Source organism: Sebastes umbrosus, chromosome 16, assembly GCF_015220745.1.
Source record: "Sebastes umbrosus isolate fSebUmb1 chromosome 16, fSebUmb1.pri, whole genome shotgun sequence".
NCBI lineage: Eukaryota > Metazoa > Chordata > Actinopteri > Perciformes > Sebastidae > Sebastes > Sebastes umbrosus.
Window position 1 is genome coordinate 16,170,668 of NC_051284.1, and position 20,313 is coordinate 16,190,980.

General features: G+C 41.7%; 3 protein-coding genes across 10 annotated transcripts; 2 read left to right on the top strand and 1 right to left on the bottom strand.

The window, feature by feature from the left end:
• Window positions 1–1,013: 1,013 nt before the first annotated feature.
• pcmtl (l-isoaspartyl protein carboxyl methyltransferase, like) lies at window positions 1,014–12,038 on the bottom strand. 7 transcript variants are annotated; one of them, XM_037746801.1, is made up of 10 exons: window positions 11,990–12,038; window positions 5,835–5,914; window positions 5,495–5,632; window positions 3,394–3,498; window positions 3,215–3,246; window positions 3,013–3,117; window positions 2,804–2,924; window positions 2,636–2,721; window positions 1,917–2,086; window positions 1,014–1,693 (listed from the first exon to the last, which is right to left on the bottom strand). In XM_037746801.1, exons 3-10 carry the CDS (start codon window positions 5,610–5,612, stop codon window positions 1,657–1,659), a joined length of 774 nt encoding a protein of 257 aa, XP_037602729.1. In that variant the 5' UTR covers window positions 5,613–5,632; window positions 5,835–5,914; window positions 11,990–12,038; the 3' UTR covers window positions 1,014–1,656. The 7 variants fall into 7 exon arrangements, with proteins under 7 accessions (XP_037602729.1, XP_037602726.1, XP_037602724.1 ...); XM_037746798.1 differs by having other exon boundaries at window positions 5,835–5,892; window positions 11,990–12,016; XM_037746796.1 differs by having other exon boundaries at window positions 5,495–5,667; window positions 5,795–5,892; window positions 11,990–12,016.
• Window positions 5,977–9,490, top strand: ccdc32 (coiled-coil domain containing 32). 2 transcript variants are annotated; one of them, XM_037746804.1, is made up of 4 exons: window positions 5,977–6,133; window positions 6,693–6,948; window positions 8,254–8,407; window positions 8,749–8,938. In XM_037746804.1, exons 2-4 carry the CDS (start codon window positions 6,702–6,704, stop codon window positions 8,936–8,938), a joined length of 591 nt encoding a protein of 196 aa, XP_037602732.1. In that variant the 5' UTR covers window positions 5,977–6,133; window positions 6,693–6,701. The 2 variants fall into 2 exon arrangements, with proteins under 2 accessions (XP_037602732.1, XP_037602733.1); XM_037746805.1 differs by lacking the exon at window positions 5,977–6,133 and having other exon boundaries at window positions 6,702–6,948; window positions 8,749–9,490.
• Window positions 12,039–14,815: 2,777 nt separating the features above from the next.
• Window positions 14,816–20,067, top strand: prlh2r (prolactin releasing hormone 2 receptor). The gene is made up of 2 exons (XM_037746750.1): window positions 14,816–16,676; window positions 18,503–20,067. The coding sequence occupies exons 1-2, from the start codon at window positions 15,747–15,749 to the stop codon at window positions 18,827–18,829; spliced, it is 1,257 nt and encodes a 418-aa protein (XP_037602678.1). The 5' UTR covers window positions 14,816–15,746; the 3' UTR covers window positions 18,830–20,067.
• Window positions 20,068–20,313: the final 246 nt, after the last annotated feature.

Genomic DNA, 20,313 nt, shown 5'->3' on the forward strand with positions numbered 1-20,313 from the left:
ACCTCATCACTGAGGCATTATCGCCACCAACTGTTCATAACGTGTATTTATTAGGGCTGTCAATTTATTAAAATATTAAATCGCGATTAATCGCATTATTGTCCAAGGTTAATTATCAAGATTAATCGCACATTTTTTTATCTGTTATATGAAATGTATCTTAAAGGGAGATTATCAACATGGGAGTTGGCAAATATGTTTGCTTTATGCAAATGTGTGTATATATTTATTATAGGAAATCAATTAACAACACAAAACAACGACAAATATTGTCCAGAAACCCTCACTGGTACTGCATTTAGCATAAAAAAATATAGTCAAATCATAACATGTCAAACTGCAGCCCAACAGGCAACAACAGCTGTCAGTGTGTCAGTGTGCTGACTTGACTATGACTTGCCCCAAACTGCATGTGATTATCATAAAGTGGGCATGTCTGTAAAGGGGAGACTCGTGGGTACCCATAGAACCCATTTTCATTCACATATCTGGAGGGCAGAGGTCAAGGGACCCCTTTGAAAAAGGCCATGCCAGTTTTTCCTCGCCAAAATGTTGCGTACGTTTGTAGCGTTATTTAGCCTTCTGCGCAACAAGCTGGCATGACATAGTGAGGTGGTACCAATGGATTCCTTAGGTGTTTTAGTTTCATATGGTACCAGCATCTTCACTCTAGCTCTAAAACTGAACCTGCTACAACCTCCGAAAGTTTGATCGCGTTAAATAAATTTGTGCTGTAAAACAAGTTTACGTTAACGCGTTATCACATTAACTTTGACAGCCCTAGTATTTAGTTTAGTTAGAAGATATATTTCCAGAGTAATAAACTAATGTGAGGTTGAATATGAGGTCTTTCTGCAGACAATAACAAAAAAAAGTTTTTATTAACTGTAGAACATTATTAAATTTAGTGTTCTACTCCCATTCAAATATTAAAAATCCCTTCCTCGTCCTTCCTGTAGCTCTCCCTGACCCTGATGCATTAATAAAAAAAAAAATATTAAAACAATAAAGTATCCATTTAGTGGGTTTTATTAATAAATCTTATAAGTGTACACATAATTCAATATTTGTATAGTTACAAAAAAATTAAGTGCCTCAATCAGTTTTTGGCACAATGCCCCCTCTGCTCTACAGTAACAATGTCACAGAGGACATTTCTAAACATACAGTATATGAAGCATGTAAGAAGAAGTTCTTGCCACAAAATATATATTACTTTGTTAATTTGCGGAATTTTCATTTAAGCAGTGTTTCTGCATTCATCACCAAAGCGTTCCCATAAGATTACACGCAAAGTCACACATTTACCACTCATCTGAATTTCACACAAGCATCCAGAAGAACACATACTGAAGCTCCTTAAGCTGTAATTGCATTTTTTTTCTCATGGCTGAACTTACCCATAAATAAAACTGTGAATCACTTAGAGATCAGACTTTTCTTTGTCATCCACAATACCCTCATCACTCTCTAAATGACTCAGAGGATTCTGGGAGTAAGGTCATCAGTCCAGCAGTGGTCGCTCACTGTTTTATCACTCCTGGAAGACAATCTGGTCAGGCAAACAGAGCGAGATCCTCCTTGTACGTTGCTAGGTGACGACCCAGCGGGGCAGGTGGCTGTTAAGACTGGAGCTCAGTGAAACCATGAGGAGCGCTACGGGGCCCCGGAGATGCAGCACCAACGCCACCTCCTGCGGGGGCAACCACACTGCAGTCAGAGCTCACCTCTGGGGAGAGAAGGGAGGATAGCATGGATATCATCATCAGGAACAAGCTACGGGATGGAGGTGGATGTGACTCATAACGCATAAGACACACTGAAGATTACGCACCTAGGCACCTGATGGAGATTTGTCACTACATGAAGTCCTTCATTGATTTTGGTTTAAAAATGAGAGGTTATGAGTACAATACCCAGGCCACTGTCGCCTCTTGTCAGTCAGGGGGACGTAGACCACTCCCATCAAAGCTTTCTTGAGAAACGACCCATCGCTCTGCCGATCGTACTGTTCTAGCACCTGACTGCCACCGTCAGGGCCCACTGGCAGAACCAACCGCCCACCAGGCTTCAGCTGCTCCAAGAGCTTTAACAAAGAGAGGGCAGAAAACAGGAATTTCACATGAGGCAATATCAGGGTGGAGACACTTCTGTCATCTGCATATCAAAGTTCCTTCACAGCTTACAGCACTTGAGAAAATGTGTTTTAGAGACCACTGACTGTTTTAAGATTTACTTGACTACTGCATTTCATTCTTTACATCCAACCTACATCAGTAAATATGCACAGCAGTAAATGTCATCGCAGTGAGACAAAATGTTTATTTTTGATGAAACGGGTGGACACACTGAACTGCAGGCTGCAGAGTGTGTTTACCACTGTGACCATCAGCAGCCCTCATCCCATCGACTAATTTCCTAATCGTCTTTAGACCGCTATGGAAACGCAGACAACAATTGGCTGAAGGAACCTTTTACTTCCTTGAAAAGTAGTCCTGGGACTAAAATTACCTGGGACTCTTGGTGGAAATGGGGCTCAAGTGCCGCCTTGTTTGTGGATTTTGGATGCAGCTGAATGAGTGCATGATTTCTCTTATTCTATTTCGATAGGAATAAAAGTGATATGAGTCCTTACAGCCTTGGGAACAGTAGGTGCAGCTGCACCAACATGAATGGCATCATACGGCGCTCCGTCTGTGTGGCCGAGCCTTCCATCTCCCACTGTGGACAGATGTACTTTTATAGTCTTGTGTAGCAACATCAACATTTGAAAGTTGCACGACTTGGATATCTCCTGACTCACCTATAAGTTTGATGCGTCCAGAGGTGAGCAGTTCTGGGTTGTCAGCTTGCACATTTTTTATTGACATTTGAACCAGTTCATCGATGTGTTCAATGCCAACCACTCTACCATCAGGTCCGGTCTACAAATAACAGAAAAACGCAGCTATTGTACTCAATCATATGCGTTTTTTTATGCTAGGAAACATGCAAAGTTTACACAGAACTTACCATCCTTGCAAAGCAGGCTGTGAGATATCCACTCCCTGAACCCACATCCAGTGCCGAAGCCCCTTCAGTTAGTTTGTCGCTTAACAGCTCCAAAGCATGAGCATGCTGTCAAACCGCCATAGGAAATATGTACATAAGTGAATTATAGTTCATCTTAAGAGATCTGCTCACATCTCAAAGCAGTTCAGTGTTTGTTACTCACCATGTGTGGTGCACTGATGGTCGCCCTGTAGCCTGTCATAAGAAAACGTCATAACATAGAATCACAGCGCACATCTGTGCTCATGAAACACAACACACCTTGTATTCACTCAAATACCTGTTACCACATTGAGAGGCAAGCGTGTGTATGTGTCTATAAAGAGTGAGTGAAATGAATACCTATGGACTGAGGAGAGTCTGCATACGGATAGTCTATAGCGTAGAGCCCTCTGTCCGTGGCCAGCATGGCATCAAACACCCGGTCGCTGCGGATCACCCCGTGATCTGGAGGAGGAAAGAGGAGGCAATGACACTGAGCTGAGCTGAACAGGATGAAATGTGTGCAGGATGAACTTTGATGTTGAAGTTTGTTTCCCTTACCTTTTAATGTGAAAGGAAACACTAGCTAATACAGGCTTTTTAGATAAAAAAATTTGAATGAAAGCATGGCATTGGGTCACTGTTTAAAGCGAAGTGATATATCAATATACTAATCATTGTATTTCAATAATTGTGAGGGATTTTGGTCATTGTAACATCGTGATACAGCATACACGTAGTATTTTCCTCGTCTTAAAAGCTGCATTACAGTTTGCAAACAGCTTGAATAAATCACCCGGGTCGGTTTCCCATGCGCGGTCGCATATGCGCGGTCGCATATGCGCGATCGCATATGTGCGCTCGCATGTGTGGCTACGCTGTTCAGACAGGTCTTCACAGACAAGACTTCAGACAATCCAACACAAACTATACGGATGCACCAAAACCGCAAAGCTATATCTAGTGAAGCCCGTCTTGCTAAACAGTGTTGGCCGCGGTCGGAGGACGCGGGGGTGACCGTAGCTTTGGTCTCCAGGGACAGAGTCTCTGCTGTACTCTGCTCCTCTGCTTCTCTGCCTGCTTGCCTTCACTCAGCTCGCTCCACCTCACGTGCATGCGCGCACACTACACACTGCAGAAGAGTTAGTTTAGCTCTGAGAATATCTAGTGAATGTAGAGTGGACATTTGTGCAGAAATAAATGCTGCAGCTCCTCCAGACCAACAGAGGTTTCCCGTGTCTTGTGAAGTGACGAGAAACGTTATCATCTCCAACTGGGTGCTGGTGTCTCCGCTGTTCCCTCCGACCGCGGTCGGGAGGCTGAGGCAGGAAAAGCCAACACTAGGATCAGCAGTGATTCATGGAGAGACCTTCATCTGGTCAGCTAACATTACTGCCAAGCAGGTGAAATATAGAGTGATATTGTGGTTTTAGCTGACGTGTGTCGCCTCATTGTTTTGAGCGATGCTCGTTCATGTCTATTTAGAGCGAGTACAAGCACGAGCCCGACGCTGACTCTCGTTGACTTAAAGGCCACAAGGTGTCGCTGTTAACAAGCATTTCTGATTCTTACAAACAGTCCCTTTAATTTTAATCCTGGGTAAAAATTGTCCTCCATATTTTTCTGACTTTAAAGGGACAGTTTGTAACTTTTTAAGCGTATAAATGTAGCGGGTCGGCACACATGCGCGTTCGCATATGCGCGCTCGCGTGTGGCCGGAGCCTCGTCTCCGCTGCCTGCTCTCCTTCACTCAGACAGCGCGCGTGTCCTCCACCTCTAGACGTGAACGCGCGCTCACTCCACACTGCAGAAGAGTTAGTTTAGCTCTGAGAATATCTAGTGAATGCACAGTGGACGTTTGTGCAGAAATAAATGCTGCAGCTCCTCCAGACCAACAGAGGTTTCCCGTGTCTTGTGAAGTGACGGAGCTCTTCAGAGAGTTACGTTGTCTTCTCGTTACCGACCGGGTGCCGGTGTCTCCTCTGCTCTCTCCGGCTGCGGGAGGAGAGAGCAGAGGAGACACGCTGCAGAGCCCCGCTTCTTCAACCAACACTAGGATCAGATCTAAATCATGTTCATGGAGAGACCTTCGTCTGGTCAGCTAACATTACTGCCAAGCAGCTGAAATATAGAGTGATATTGTGGTTTTAGCTGACGTGTGTCGCCTCACTGTTTTGAGCGACGCTCGTTCAGGTATGTTTAGAGCGAGCAAGCGCGAGCCCGACGCTGACTTTCATTGATTTCACGGCCACAGGTGTCGCTGTTAACAAGCATTTCTGAAAGTTACAAATAGTCCCTTTAAGTTAATAATGAATGCCTCTATCTGCTTAGCCATTATCCAACATTACATTTGTTTTAAATACAGTATAAAAGCACCAGCTGTCACACTCTAGATATGTTTACATTGTGGACTTTGAGGTTTTGAGTCAAAGACCTTTGCAATGTCAAAGTCCACTATTACCCCTCAGCCTGCTGACGAGCTCTGGATGTGTCTTGCCGCTGGACATCCACGCCATGGTCCGGGACAGCAGCACACCCATCGGGACTACCACTACTGCCAGGCGCAAAGATGCGTGCATCTCATCTACACTGGATCTGCCTGCAGCGACATGATGATGATGATGATGATCAGACCTGCAGCACACGACACAGACACGTAACTGTGACACACATTTAACACTCAGTAACACTAGGGTTTGTCTATTAGTCCAAGCAGAAGTTGCCAATGCTAATCCCAGTTTTCAAATAGTCAATAACTCACGTATAAAATGATTTAACAGAGGTCAGCAGAGCTTGTTTACCTTCTTCAACCACCGCTCCTCCTTCTTCACAGCAGACACATCCGGACTCCCTCCTGAGCTGCTGGCCAATCAGATGCCGTCTTTCCATAACATGAAGCCCCGCACAGCCAATCATATCTCAGAACAGTTTTGATAGACAGTTACAACGTCCAATCACATGACGCCAAATAAGGAAGTGGGCTGTCCCCGCTCATTAAAGGTTGTGGATCATGGACAGCTAGCTATAGAGGCTCATCTTTAATCTATATAATCATACATTTAGAGGAAATAACGGGTATTATACTGAGAGTTTCACACAGGTAAGACATGTTTGTAAATGTATTATGATGACAAACGCGTTGAAGAAGATTTTAAATGCATAATAATAGTCAATACAGTAGGTTTTAGGACACCAATTTAGCTAGCTAGCTAGGTATGTTGATGTAAATTACATTTTGATTGTGTTTATCTGCATTCAGTTTTGTTATCTACATGTTCCACGAACATGCTTGTTATAATGTTACTAAAGAAGAGCCAGGCCATTAACAAAATTGAGCCAACACCTCTCTAAGGAGGAGGGGGACAAAGGAGGACAAAGGAGGACAGTCTGCAGGACAGATAATAATGTACACAGTGCACTTTAGACTAAGCTACTGGAGTTACCCTGCACTATATTCAGTTTTAACAGTCTCTTCTGCATGTTTTAATAGTCCTGTATCACAGCTGTTACCTTGCACTATATTCAGTTTTAACAGTTTTCTTCATCTCCTTGTCTTTTATATCTTACTAACATGTTTTGCACTATGGAACTGTGATGCTGGAAACAATAAAGTTACTATCTATCTATCTATCTAATGTTCCCTTCTTCTCTCACTACAGTACACCAGGATGATTGATGACTTCGAGAGCCAGGATGTGGTCCGGTCCAGCGGGGAGCTGTGGACCGAGATCTGCTCCAGTCTGCCGGAGGGGCAAGCTGAAGCAACCCCGGAGATCAACACAGAGTTCAGAGACTCATTCCAACCAGCAGAGCAAGTCGGAGGAGGAGTGCAGGTCAATGGACTATCAAATGGGACAAACACCAATGCCAAATGGGAACCCATGGAGGACTCTGAGATCTACATAGCCAGTTTAGGTATCCAGGCATCCTTTCCTTGCCTTCTTCCTGTCCCTTTTCATGACTTCACACGTCACATTAGCTCACCTTTTTCCTCCATCCACCTGATTACAGCATCCATCATGCATCCTCCTCAATCAAGTTGTATGGGTGATTGTAGGAATTAGAAGGTTTCAAATTCCTAATGGGCATTTTTTATTTGACTATTCTCTGACATTTTATAGACCAAATGAATAATCAATTAGCTGAGGAAACAATCTTCAGATTAATCAATAATAAATAATCCCATTAGGGATTATTAAGAGAAGAGCAAAAATAAGTAAACATAAGTGAATCCCAGGAATCAATGGGTACTAAGTAACAAAATAAGATCATGGATATGAACTTAAAGAGGAAATTTGTTTGATCGCTTCTAACATGAGGCCCAATGTTTTTACAAAGTTTGTCTCAAAGTCTGAAATAGAAACTGTAGAAAATAATGGCAGAATAAGGTACGCTTGTATCGGTGCATCCCTAATGGGATTATTTATTTATTTATTAATCAATAATAAATAATCCCATTAGGGATTATTAGGGATGTACCGATACCGAATTGGATATTGGGGCGATATTGAGTCAAATAGCTGGAACAGGTATGGTTGACAATAGAGCCGATCTATTCAAATCAATTCTATGTTTATATATTCTATACATTTAATACTGGAATTTGAATTCCTGTTTTAAGTTTTTACTAATCTGTTGCTGCATTAAAAAGGTTTACATTTCAATTGTAATTCCTGTTCATTTTGATTTTTTACCAGGTTGCAGGTGTACAATTTAATTTTTTAATAATAAATAATTCAGTAAATGTATATTTATGTATTTATTTGTTAGGAAAGCAATGTCTAAGTCCAGCCTGATGTTGTCTCACACATAAAAGAATGATCCAGTCACTTCCACACAGTGAGGCATACAGCTTATTAATTAAACACTGGTATCAGATCGGTACTCTGTATCGACTGATACCCAAAACCCAGGTATCGGTATCTAGACTAAAAAAGTTGGATTGGTGCATCCCTAAATCCTATAATCCTAGACTAGTTGACTAATTGATGGACTGTATATGAAGAGAGGAAACAATCGCACATACCACCGTGATGATGGGAAAATAGCCAAAAATGTTTGTATATTGAGAGACACTGAGACACACACTGGTCTGCTCTTTGCCGTGTGTGCTCTGTCAAAGTCAGTCATTTGCTGCTCCTGATCCTCGGTTCATAAATATCAAAATCTTGATTTTTAAGATGTAAAATACTGTATTCTTTTGTCTACTTTTTTGTGCAGAGAACCGCCTGAAGAAATTAAAGGGCCAGTCAAGTGATGTGACCTCCAGGGACATGTTGCGGTCCTTGTCTCAAGCGAAGAAAGAATGTTGGGATCGATTTCTGCATGACGCTCAGACCTCGGAGCTCTTCCAAGGTGGCGACATGGATGATAGGTAGGATGGGAGGGATGGATTATGCTGTACACACACAAACCTTAGGTAAAGGGAGTGCCTCTATTCTCAATATACTTTCTGTTCTCTATTTAAGTCCAAGTAAAAACTGCATCCTATTGACATTTTATTACATATTCTAACTTCGAATGTTGCAGGAATAACTCCATCTGCTGTTCTCTCGTCCTGTTGTATGCTCTCAAATTTACTAGAGTTTGTGTAATTTGCTTTTCTAGAACACAGAATAACTTCACATTTTGTGTTGCAAGGATAACGCAGACTCCCTAGAGCTTGAAATCTTCTCATCTTGATAGACTTTCTGTGTACCTCCCTTCCCTCCCTAGCGCTATTGAACACTTCAAGAGGTGGCTGATTCCTGAGAAGGTGGCCATCAGCGCAGAAGAGCTGGAGTATCTCCTGAGGCCGTCTCAGAGTAACGAACTGGCGGAACCGGACCAAACGCAGAGCGAAGAGGACGTGGAGGGAGAGAGACGCAACCCTGAGGAAGATGATGCTCACAGCCCGGAGAAATGAGAGAGAAAAACACTAACTCGGCGTGCATTCAGTAAGGGTTACTTGTTACCCCCAGCGCTCATTTTGAGCTGCGTTATGCCATAGCTGTGTTTTGGCCAAAGCTTTTAGTAAACAGCGGTCAAAGAACCAATTACAGCCCGTCATCATCCTCTGTATCCCCGGCAACTGAGTGTTAAGTACTTCTTCAGTCCTTGTTATTCATCCCTTCAACCACATCACACCATGAAAACAGATAATAAAGAACTTGAAATTAGATTTGTTTGTCCTGTAGCAGAAGATTAGTATCTAGTTTGTGTAGTGACTCCTATTAAGAATATCTCTCTACTTTGATTACATAATGTTAATGAAGGACCACATGCAGTACCATGTTGTAAATGAGACTCTTATGACATCTTGCAGACATTATTTTTCTGTTTTGAAACATTCAAGTAGGAATACTCTGTGATATATTCTGAAAATATTGTAACATATTGTGTAATATCTTTATTTTTTGCCATGATGATTTTACAAATGACGTTTTACCCATGTTTCAATAAAAACAAGTAGAATTGATTCGGTTCATTTGTCTGCACATAAGCTGAAGCCGAGGGCACTGTTGTGTTTAGATAGATTGACATTTAGACTATTGGAGTGAGGATTTTACTCTATTTGCAAAGTGAGGACTGTTTTAGGTTGAAGGTTAGAAGTATGTGACTTAGGGCCCTCACAGGTATAGAAGTACAAACGTGTGTGTACAGTGGATGTAAGAGCAAATGAGACGGTAGACCGTGTAAAATGTAGGAGGTTTCTTTCCTGTGGTCTGCCTCTCTGACTGCAGTATCTTTAGATGGCAGCAAAGAACCACATTTTTTTATATATTATTTTTTGGGCTGTTATTTGTGATAGTGGAGAGAGGCATTACATGTGGGGAAAGAGAGTAGGGGAATAAAAAACGGTCCAGCCAGCCGGGAATCCAAACGTAGACTTGCTGCTCAGGGCGTTTGCACCCACAAAGTGAAGTAGATTCTGTTTGCTTTTGCCAGGTACGGACGCTACCTAGTTGCATTATGGAAAATATAGGATCCAACAGTTTCTAAACCTGGCCCATGAAAGGCAGTGTCAGCTGCATCAAGTCTCAAAATCTGTCTCCCTATAGGTTTAAATCAATCAGTCTGTCCAGTTGTTTCCAAACTGAGTGGCCGAGAGGGACACTTAAGGCAGTCTGCAATAAATGAGGAAAAGTTCAATTTAATATTAACTGAACTCACCCAAGTTTGAAAATTGGTAATACGAGAACTAGTTTGATCCTGAGTTTACAATATAGTTCAACTGTAAAACTAAACAGATCCTCCTAAATGACTGCAGAGTTGAATTAACGCCACTCTGAAAGTTTCAACAAAAAACAAACTAAGGCTGCAACTAACGATGATCTTCTTTGTTGATTATTTTCCCGATTAATTATTTGTTTTGTCTATAAAACTGTCAGAAAATGGTGAAAATTGTCGATCAGTGTTTCCCAAAGCCCAAGATGACGTCATCAAATGTCTTCTTTTGTCCACAACTCAAAGATATTCAGTTTGCTGTCATAGAGGAGTAAAGAAACCAGAAAATATCCACATTTATGAAACTGGAATCAGAATTTTCTTAAAAATAAATACTCAAACCGATTAATTGATTATCAAAATAGTTGATGATTAATTTAACAGTTGACAACTAATCAATTAAAGCTGCAGCCAATAACTTTGGGCAAATATGATAAAAAGTTATTTTTATAAAACTGTCACTATATCCTGACAGTGCATGAGACAGAGAAGTTTGCTCCGGTTGGAAGGCGGTGCTTGGTTTTGGTCACAAACTTTCTCATTTTACAGCTAAACAGTACACTACAAGATGTTTCTGAAAACATTTGAGGAGAGAAATAGGCATTACAGTAACAGAATATTGATTCATATTTGATCAGCGCTGCCTAGTATGACTGTTTGATCGGAGTTAGCGAGTTATTGACAGCTGCTCAGAGACAGCAGGCTCCAGGTGAGCTCTGATTGGTTGTTTTACCTGTCTCATGCACTACTGTCAGATATAGTGACTAGTGATTTTATAAAAATAACTTGTTTTAATCATATTTGCTCCATTTCTACCCACTGCAGCTTTGATAGACTAGTGTTAGCTAGATTTATGAGTGTTTGAGTGTTATTCTGAGTAAAGTCAATTCAGCCTGGGAACATCTTATCAAACACAGTTAATTTGAATAACAGCAACCATGGCGTCATTCTCTAATGTGAATCAATTTCAGTTGAGGTCCTTGACATGAAAACATTTGGGAACCCCTTGATTATCCTGCTCTTTATCTTCCAGGACCCAGAGGACTGAGAGTGTGAAACCGACTGAAAGCACGCAAGTAAAACGTGTGTTTGTTCTCATTTCTCTTTCAAGTGCAGAATAAATTCAGCGACTCATCTTGACATAATAAAGTGGCTTCTATTTCACTTATTCTGGAGGATGCTTATTACGATTTCAGTGAGTAAAATCCTTGACTTGCCGTCTCCCGAGATCTCACAGAGCCGTGCTTTGTGGTAATAGGTTAGATCGGGATGACAGACGATATTGTGAAGCAGCGAATGGCAGGAAATTAAAATTTTAAAATTAAAATGTAATATCCATGTGTGGAAAGTGTTAATAAAGAAAGCCACCTGGGGTATCCCTGGAGAAAAAGAGCTTCAGAAACAATTTAACCCTAAACGTCATCCCTGGAAAAAATAATTATAATATATCAACACAATAATTCACATTTTATCTCTATATCTATTAATTTATATTCAAAGATTTTGCAATTAAATGGAAAGAGGTTGGATCTTTGAATGACAGCAAAACCGCTATCCATTATCAACGGTGTGAGATGCACAGATGAAATTGTTAATTTATGTTTCTTTCATTTATTTATGCAGCAGCTTCCTCCTCCCCGTCTGTACACAGCAGCAGCTCTAGCAACCATCAACCCCCAACGAGGGAAGGACCTGAATGCAGGCCGACAGCAACTTTTCAGGGGTTTATTGCAAAGGTGAACATACATACCCTTACTGGCATGGGAAAGATCAGGAAGGTACAGATGGAGTTCTGGCTCTGGTAATAGGATAAAAGCAATGACACAAAGCTACACTGATAATCTGGCAACTGACTGGGGAAAAGAGCTAGTTCAATATCTGCAGGGCTGATGAGGGAAAGTGGAAACAGGTGTGCGGGGAATATCAGGTGATGGCTGAAAGAGGTTACTGCAGGGCGGGGAGTGGCTGGATGTGAGAGTCAGGTGACTGGGGAGGTGGAAATGTGACTGGAGAGACAGACAACCTTCACATGAGGACACAAAAAATTAAAGAAAAAGCGAGGTACACCGGAACATGGCCATCTTGGCTCCTCCTCAAGTATCAAAGATAGCTGTAAGACCCATTGTCACCCAGACTAGATACAGGCAGTACATGAAAGGAAAACCAACTTAAGCTCTGTTTCCACCGCAGGAACTTTCCCCTGAAACTAAGAACCTTTTGAGGAACTCAATTCGACTGCAGGGTAAATGGTAAATGGACTTGCATTTATATAGCACTTTTCTAGTCTTCCGACCACTCAGAGCGCTTTACACTACATGTCAGTATTCACCCATTCACACACTGATGGCAGAAGCTACTAAGGTGCCAACTTTGTCGATCAGGATCTAAATACTCATTCACACACCGATGGCTATGCCTTCGGGAGCAATTTGGGTTTAAGTGTCTTGCTCAAGAACACATCGACATGTGACCCGGAGCAGCCAGGGTTCAAACCTTCCGATTGGTGGACAACCTGCTCTACCCTCTGAGCCACAGCCGCAGGGTCTAAATTAAGTTCCGGGGACATTTTCTTCAACCACCAGCATCCCTCGTCCAATATCATCTTGCTTTTTCACACGTCAGCGGACTAACTTTGCAGGTCTTTAGACTGCTATGGGAACGCAGTCAACAATGGGCTGAAAATTAGTTCCTTGAAAAGTAGTCCCAGTGTTACAGCGAAATCTGTGACCACCGTAATCTGTGACCGCAGAGAGCCAGCAACACATGAGGTCACCATTTCTGAGGGCTGTCGTCAGAAAATGTGAGCCCACTGCACCTGTAGGCTATAATAAATGAGGCACATATGTGACAGAAAACTCACAAAACTAAATTGTTAAAAAACATAAATGTATTTAAATATTTTTACTTTAAAGATATATACACAAAAAAAAATCTGAAATGGTGTCCTCATGTTGCTGGCTCCTCTGTGGTCACAGATTTAGCTGTAACACCGAGACTCAAATTACCAGGAACATCCCGGTGGAAACATGGCTCAAAAGATGGCCTTTGAGCGAGGGGAACGGCGTTACTACGGTTTTGCACTCCCATTACCTCAGTTTTGAAAGGGAGGAGTGAGCGGAGGGGTACTCAGTTGGTTGCAACCTGCAACCACACCACTAGATGCCACCAAATCCTACACACTGTGCCTTTAAGAAGCATCCAACTCATAGATGATCACTGCACCTTTAAGTCTTTTTGAGCGGAAAAGGTCATCATAATTAGTATTAGCATAATAATTAGTGCTACCCTTTGTTGCATTGACGATGACCATTATTTGTTACAAACTTGAATTTGTTCTTGAGATTCCAAATTTGCCTAAAAATAATAATAAAACTAATATTTCCCACGTCCTCCGATTCATGGACATGTTCATTATCTTCACAATCAGCCCTCTGTTCCCTTCAAGTATCCTATGCCAATGAATTTAGTCTTGGATTAGCCTTTGCAGATACTTGATGAGTCACACAATTCCTTTTTTTTGGCAGCTCTGACACCGAGACTCACAATTTTTAATTTAGTTTTTATGAATATTGAAGATGTGTACTGCTGGGGTAAGATCGTGGTCTGTCCCTTAATTTTTCAATTTCCTTTCTGCTCCCTAATGTTGGTTTCTGGGTGTGTTTGCCTGGAGAGTGGCCTCACTGTGAAAAACCTCACAACTGGAAGTTTAACATCACAAATACGATTCAGAGCTGTGAAAGTAATGTAGTCAAAGTCAGCTCTTCCACCTAGCTGCAAATTTAGGATAACATGAGTGACAATATAGGAGAAATAATATCATTAAATGTGTCAAGATCACTATAAATTGATATATAAAACCAAAGACACATTACAAGTCCCAATAAGAAAATGATAGCGATTCCACAGCATGGAAATACCATAAAACAAGGCAAGGTCAATATAAATTCACAATTTATTACCAGAGTGGCACTATAGATCCCAAGAGGAGAATCAAAGGAGATTATAATGATTGTTCACTGGGGTTGATGACAGACAGCCATCTTACTGGAGGTGACTCACTCACATGAACGTGGCTGTGAGAGAGAGAGAGAGAGTTTATTCTGAAGCGAGCCGGCTGCAGTGAGGAGGTGAAGCTGCACAACTGTGGGACTCCCTGCGGACCGAGGACTCAAACACACTCTGGACCGTCCAAGTCATTAAAAAGATGTCTGACTGACATCTCAGAGGTATTTGTTTCTTTTAATTCCTACTTTAAAAAAAAAAAATGCATGCACTCTGATAACAAATTGCATCAAATGGTTTAGTAATAAGATTGAGATGTATTTGGTGTATCAAGGGATGCATAAGATTTATTTAAAAGAAAAAACATGTATGCAAATTATGTGCAAATCAGTGTATCTCTAATCAGGTCAATGAGGGAATGAGCTGAGGACCCGTTTCTGTGTCATCTGTATTTAAACATGATTAAACCAATCTTTCTTGGAAAATGTAGCTAATTTAATAAGAGAAATACATTAACATCATGATGAAGTGGTGTGGTCAGGAGGTCTCAGCCTAAGTAGGTCATTAATAAGCACTTATTCTAGGGAAGGTTTTTCATGTATTTCTTTTAGAACTATTTATTTGGCTAATCTGACAGGATTTGTTTTGTATATACTGATTATTTGTGCAGATACAGTGTGATTTGTTGCTTTTTTATGAATAAAACTGTCAAAATGAGGATGCTCTAGAGGCGATGATGCCAAAAATGTAAAAAAAAATTTGCCATTCGGCCCAAAACATATTCATTTTGAAGACGGATGTTGTTTTCTTGTCTTGCAAATTTGAATAAAAAAACCATTCAAGTGCTTTCATTCTCTTTATTGCTGTCGAAAACAGATTTCTCGGTGCAAAAAGTAGAATAAATCAGCATTCATGTCAAGTTTAACGCATGAAATCTGAGTGTATAGTGGCAGGTGAGTATCTCTTATTGCTCAGCAATAACTGATTGATATCAGTGTAGACTACGTGTACAGATGTTTCAGCAGATGTTCAAAAAGACAATTTCTGACAGCCAGTTTGACTCTGAAGATGGTATTTCTGCGGTATTTGGACAGAGCTAAGAGGGAAAGAAGAGCCAAAAAGATGTTCACAGGGTTTGACGGATGATTGGTTATGAAAGTATTTTCCAAAGTATGAGATGGAAAATATTTGGAGAGGCAGAGAGAGATAGAAATGTGAGAAGAGCAGAGTGGAGATAAGATGAGGCGGATGAAAGTAAACAGAAGTATTATAGTTGAGGGGGACTTACAAGCCCTGCAGCTTTTTAATGAGATTGATTGAGAATTTTGAAGATGGACACTAATTTGTCTCTCTCTCTTCACTAATCTCTTTAATCTCCATATTTTATAATGTTAATATCACTTTGGGTTCAATCAAAATACTGTTTAATAAATTGTGCAAATATTTGTAGTCAATTATGATGTAAAATGAGGTATCATATATGCAGAATATGCAGCAGGTCATAAATGGTTTTGTTATTTATTCAGGCTCCTGCAGCTATGGACTGGGAGAACCGATCCACGGTGAACTCTTCTGCTCCAGACTCTTCTTCATCTCCATCCATGCCTGACTCTTCATCCTCCTTCTGCTGCAACTCCTCTCAACCCCTGTTCTACACCTCCCCGCTCTCGGCCCCTGCCTTTTCCGGCTTGGACCTCCTGTCCGACCTGAAGCCCGTCTTCATCCCTCTCTACTCCGCCGTGGTGCTGGTCGCCTGCTCCGGCAACCTCCTCCTGCTATTTCTCATCTGGCACAACAAGAAAAGACACAACACCACAAACTTCCTCATCAGCAACCTGGCGCTGGTCGACCTGCTCATGTGCATCTTCTGCGTCCCTTTGACCGCGTCCTACGCTTTTGACCAGCGTGGATGGGTGTTTGGTCCCCACATGTGTCACTTTGTGACTGTCATGCAGTCTGCGGCGGTCTACGCAGCAGTCCTGTCCCTCATGGCCATCGCAGTGGATCGTTACGTGGTCGTGGCTTATCCCATCCGCAAAAGAGCGGGGTGCCAGTTCTGCTGGGGGCTGGTGGTCCTGATCTGGCTGTCCTCTCTGGCTTTGTCCACACCTACAGCACTGCACACCGTCCACCTGGACCTGCGGGCCGCGGGGCTGCAGATGGCCGTGTGTGAGGAGTTCTGGGATGGCCAGGAGCGAGGCCGCCTCATCTACTCCTGTTTCATTCTCTTCTTCTCCTACTTTGTCCCACTGGCTGCTGTCTCTATTTCCTACTGTGCTATATCATATCGGCTGAAGCAGAGGACCACGTCAGGTTTGACGGCGTGTCAAGAGTTGAGATCAGCAAGGGCTGCATGGAGCAGACGGAGGAGGAAGACCTTCTTCCTGCTGCTGGTGTCCGTCCTCTGTTTCGCCTTCTCGTGGCTTCCCTTACAGGTACGGATGAATAGGAAAGTAACTGATGATTTGATGGATACATGAAAACATGAATAAATGAATTCTTAAAGGGGATATATCATAAAAAACTCACTTTTTCAGAGCTTGGCTATTCGGTACGGGGTCTTACAGTATGAGAAAAATAATGTGTTTTTTGAACATTAAAGCACGTTTTCTAGTAGAAACCCAAAATACAAGTATGAACCTGGAAATGAGCATGCTATGTCCCCTTTAAGGACGCTTTCACAAGCCACAGTCCGTTTGGCTAGTCCGAATCAGAGTTAAATTGATACTTTTGGCTATTTAGCCTAGTTCGGTTTTACGGTGCACAAATCAAAGCGGACCAAATAAAAAAAAATTTGTTTCTGAGGGGCGTGTACGGAGCAAATTTATCTTTTTTATCTTGAGAGCTGCCACTTTGATGCAGGAAATCAATCGCAGACTTTGATATATTGCTGTTGAAGTGTTTTGACTTTGCCTCGGCAGTGATCTACTGTGCGCATGAATCCCTTCTCCTCCAGTTTATGACTTTATAAATATCACTGTTTCTGTGAACTTTATTTATCATATTCTGGATGTTCTCTTGCAAGGGATCTCGGACCGGTTGTTTTGGTCTGCACCATAGTACGATTACTGCGTTCATACCGCCCAAACGAACCGCACTAGAATTCGATTAAAGTGGATTAAATATTGGCTTGTGAAGGCGCCCTAAAGGTCCTTAGTTGGACAATAGTTGGACATTTTGAGAAATATTCATAATTGCTTTCTTGCTGCAAGTTAGATGAGAAGATTGACACTGGAACCAGCAACAGACAGAACATCTTACTGAAGAATCAGAGCTGAACAACGCGGTGGTTCCGGTGCAGTGACATGTTCACTTACTGATGATGCCATCTCTTAGCTTACCAAAAGCCAGCAAACTTAATATTCAATGACTAGGAATCTTTGAACTGCACCAAAAATTTCAAATTAGCAAAGTGATACATTATTTAAAGTGTATTTCCCAAAATGTTGAACTATTCCCTTAAAGGGACTATTTGTAACTTTCAGAAATGCTTCTTAACAGCGACACCTGTGGCCGTGAAATCAACGAAAGTCAGCGTCGGGCTCGCGCTTGCTCGCTCTCAATATACCTGAACGAGCATCGCTCAAAACAGTGAGGCAACACACGTCAGTTAAAAGCACAATATCACTCTATATTTCAGCTGCTTGGCAGTAATGTTAGCTGACCAGACGAAGGTCTCTCCATGAACATGATTTAGATCTGATCCTAGTGTTGGCTTTTCCTGCCTAAGTGCAGGCTGAGGCAGCGGGGCTCTGCAGCGTGTCTCCCTGCTCTCTCCGCCCGCAGCCGGAGAGACCAGAGGAGACACCGGCACCCGGTCGGTAACGAGAGGGTAACGTAACTCTCTGAAGAGCTCCGTCACTTCACAAGACACGGGAAACCTCTGTTGGTCTGGAGGAGCTGCAGCATTTATTTCTGCACAAACGTCTCCTGTGCATTCACTAGATATTCTCAGAGCTAAACTAACTCTTCTGCAGTGTGTAGTGAGCGCGCGTTCACGTCTAGAGGTGGAGCGAGACAGCGAGGACGCGCGCGCATTCTGAGTGAAGGAGAGCAGGCAGCGAAGACGAGGCTCCAGCCACACGCGAGCGCGCATATGCGAACGCGCACGTGTGGCAACCCGCTACATTTATACGCTTAAAAAGTTACAAATAGTCCCTTTAACATACTAAATTCCTAAAGAAATTAATTATTGAATTAATTACCAAATAACTTTTTCCTTGGATGAATGCTGAATGCTAAGCTCTGTTTAACTTCACAGGTGGTGAATCTGATCCGTGACCTGGACACAGACTTCTCCATCTTAGGGAAGAATTACGTGAACATCATCCAGGTGTCCACTCACCTGCTCGCCATGAGCTCCGCCTGCTACAACCCTTTTATTTACGCGTCATTGCACGACAAGTTCCTGTCCTGCCTGTGCCGCCACTTCCTGTCCCGGAGGAGAGGAAAAGGAAAGGACAGGGGTCAAGGGTCAAGCATCCTGACAATGTCACACAGAGTGCAGCGCCTTCACACCTCCACGATGGCGGCAGATTTAGCAGGTGCTGTTGTAAATAACGTTATTCCTCGAGACAACTACGCTTGAATTGTTGCTCCGCTTGAATACGCACAAGAATTTTATCTGTTGGTGTTTTCAAGAAATGACTACTAATACTGGCAGGCAAGTTGAGTGAAAAGAAAATGAATTTAAAGCACACTGAATTTCAAAAACTCACACGGTGGGGTTTCATAAAACAGCCACATTGTGTACAGCTGGTCGTAGTCATAAACAAAAATACACAACAGCTCGGTCTCTAGATCTCTATTTTAACAGCTCGACTGAATTACTACAGGTTTAAAACATTAGCCTGCTTTCATTCAAAGGAAATGTGTGTAATAATTTATATTTTTATCAAATGTACAGAGGTTTATGCACTGAAAGTATATTTAGCACTGACAAATATGCTACTGTGATCTTAAACATATATACTATAAACCGTGATTTTGCTCTTGTCTTTGCAAAAATACATTTCTAATTTCTAATAATTTATGATTTGTCTATGTATGCTGTTCTTATCTGAATGTTTCTTTGCCATTCCTGTCCACTTGTGTATTAGGATAATTGTATATGTCTATTACGTGTGCCGTCTATTCTATTTTGTTTAATTTCATTCAATAAACAGGTTTATTTAAATCCTTATAATGATAAAGTTTATTTGTATAGCACTTATCAAATCAGTGTTACAAAGTGCTTTACAACAAATGCATAAAACACAACAATAAAATACACATTCATGTTTGAATATTTAATTTCCTTTGGTGGAAGTGTTCTCTGGGCTTGCCTAAGCACAAATGTGAAGATATTTTCATATCGGTTTCGAGTGTTCTCGAGGAGTTTTACAATAAAAAAAAAAAGGTAATTTTGAAATTGGTCTGTACAGTAATTGCTGCATTCGGATGGATCTAGGCCGGATCTTTTAATGAGTGGTCGCACACAGGCAGTCTTCAAATATTCTGGGATACAGCCAGAGGATAAAGAACTGTTAATTACTGAGAGCAACCAAGGGGCAGTCACATCCATTACTTCATAGAGACATTTAGGAGGCATTATACCTACATGACCGGAGGTTCACCACAGTGACCATGAGCCAATTTAAAGAGCATAAAACTTGATAAAACAGCACAGTTGGGGCTGCGGGCTTCAATAAAAGAATCAGGAGGGAGCCACAATTTGATTGTATCTCACTGATTTTATCATAAAAAGGGTTAAAATTGAAGACATCCCTCACTATATGACTGATTAAAGGATTTAAAAGACGGTCCACCGTGTTAAAAAGAGCTCTGGGGCTGCGCTTATTAATATGAATTAAAACAGAAATAGTTGGCCCTCACATTCCTAACCTGGTCATTAAAAGATAAAACAGGAACATGAAGAGATTCTGTGACAAAAAAAAAATGATTCATGTATTTCTGAAATTCAGTTTGGCCTTGAGCCACTGAACGCTTTTCACACTTTCTGCTGCTGCGGTGACATTTGACGAACACAACGCAGTGTGCAAAATCTGCAGCGTGTTTAAATGTCAAATTTTA

What these genes read in the sequence shown, in the direction of transcription:
- ccdc32 (XM_037746804.1), top strand. Translation starts at nt 6,702, where the DNA reads ATGATTGATGACTTCGAGAGCCAGGATGTGGTCCGGTCCAGCGGGGAG. An exon ending in GATCTACATAGCCAGTTTAG is followed by an intron (nt 6,949 to 8,253) that starts GTATCCAGGCAT and finishes TTTTTTGTGCAG; the next exon opens with AGAACCGCCTGAAGAAATTA. An exon ending in GGTGGCGACATGGATGATAG is followed by an intron (nt 8,408 to 8,748) that starts GTAGGATGGGAG and finishes TTCCCTCCCTAG; the next exon opens with CGCTATTGAACACTTCAAGA.
- pcmtl (XM_037746796.1), bottom strand. An exon ending in GCTCGTCAGCAGGCTGAGGG is followed by an intron (nt 3,499 to 5,494) that starts GTAATAGTGGAC and finishes TTCCTCCTCCAG; the next exon opens with ATCACGGGGTGATCCGCAGC. An exon ending in CCATCAGTGCACCACACATG is followed by an intron (nt 3,118 to 3,214) that starts GTGAGTAACAAA and finishes GCGGTTTGACAG; the next exon opens with CATGCTCATGCTTTGGAGCT.
- prlh2r (XM_037746750.1), top strand. Translation starts at nt 15,747, where the DNA reads ATGGTTTTGTTATTTATTCAGGCTCCTGCAGCTATGGACTGGGAGAAC. An exon ending in TCTCGTGGCTTCCCTTACAG is followed by an intron (nt 16,677 to 18,502) that starts GTACGGATGAAT and finishes TTAACTTCACAG; the next exon opens with GTGGTGAATCTGATCCGTGA.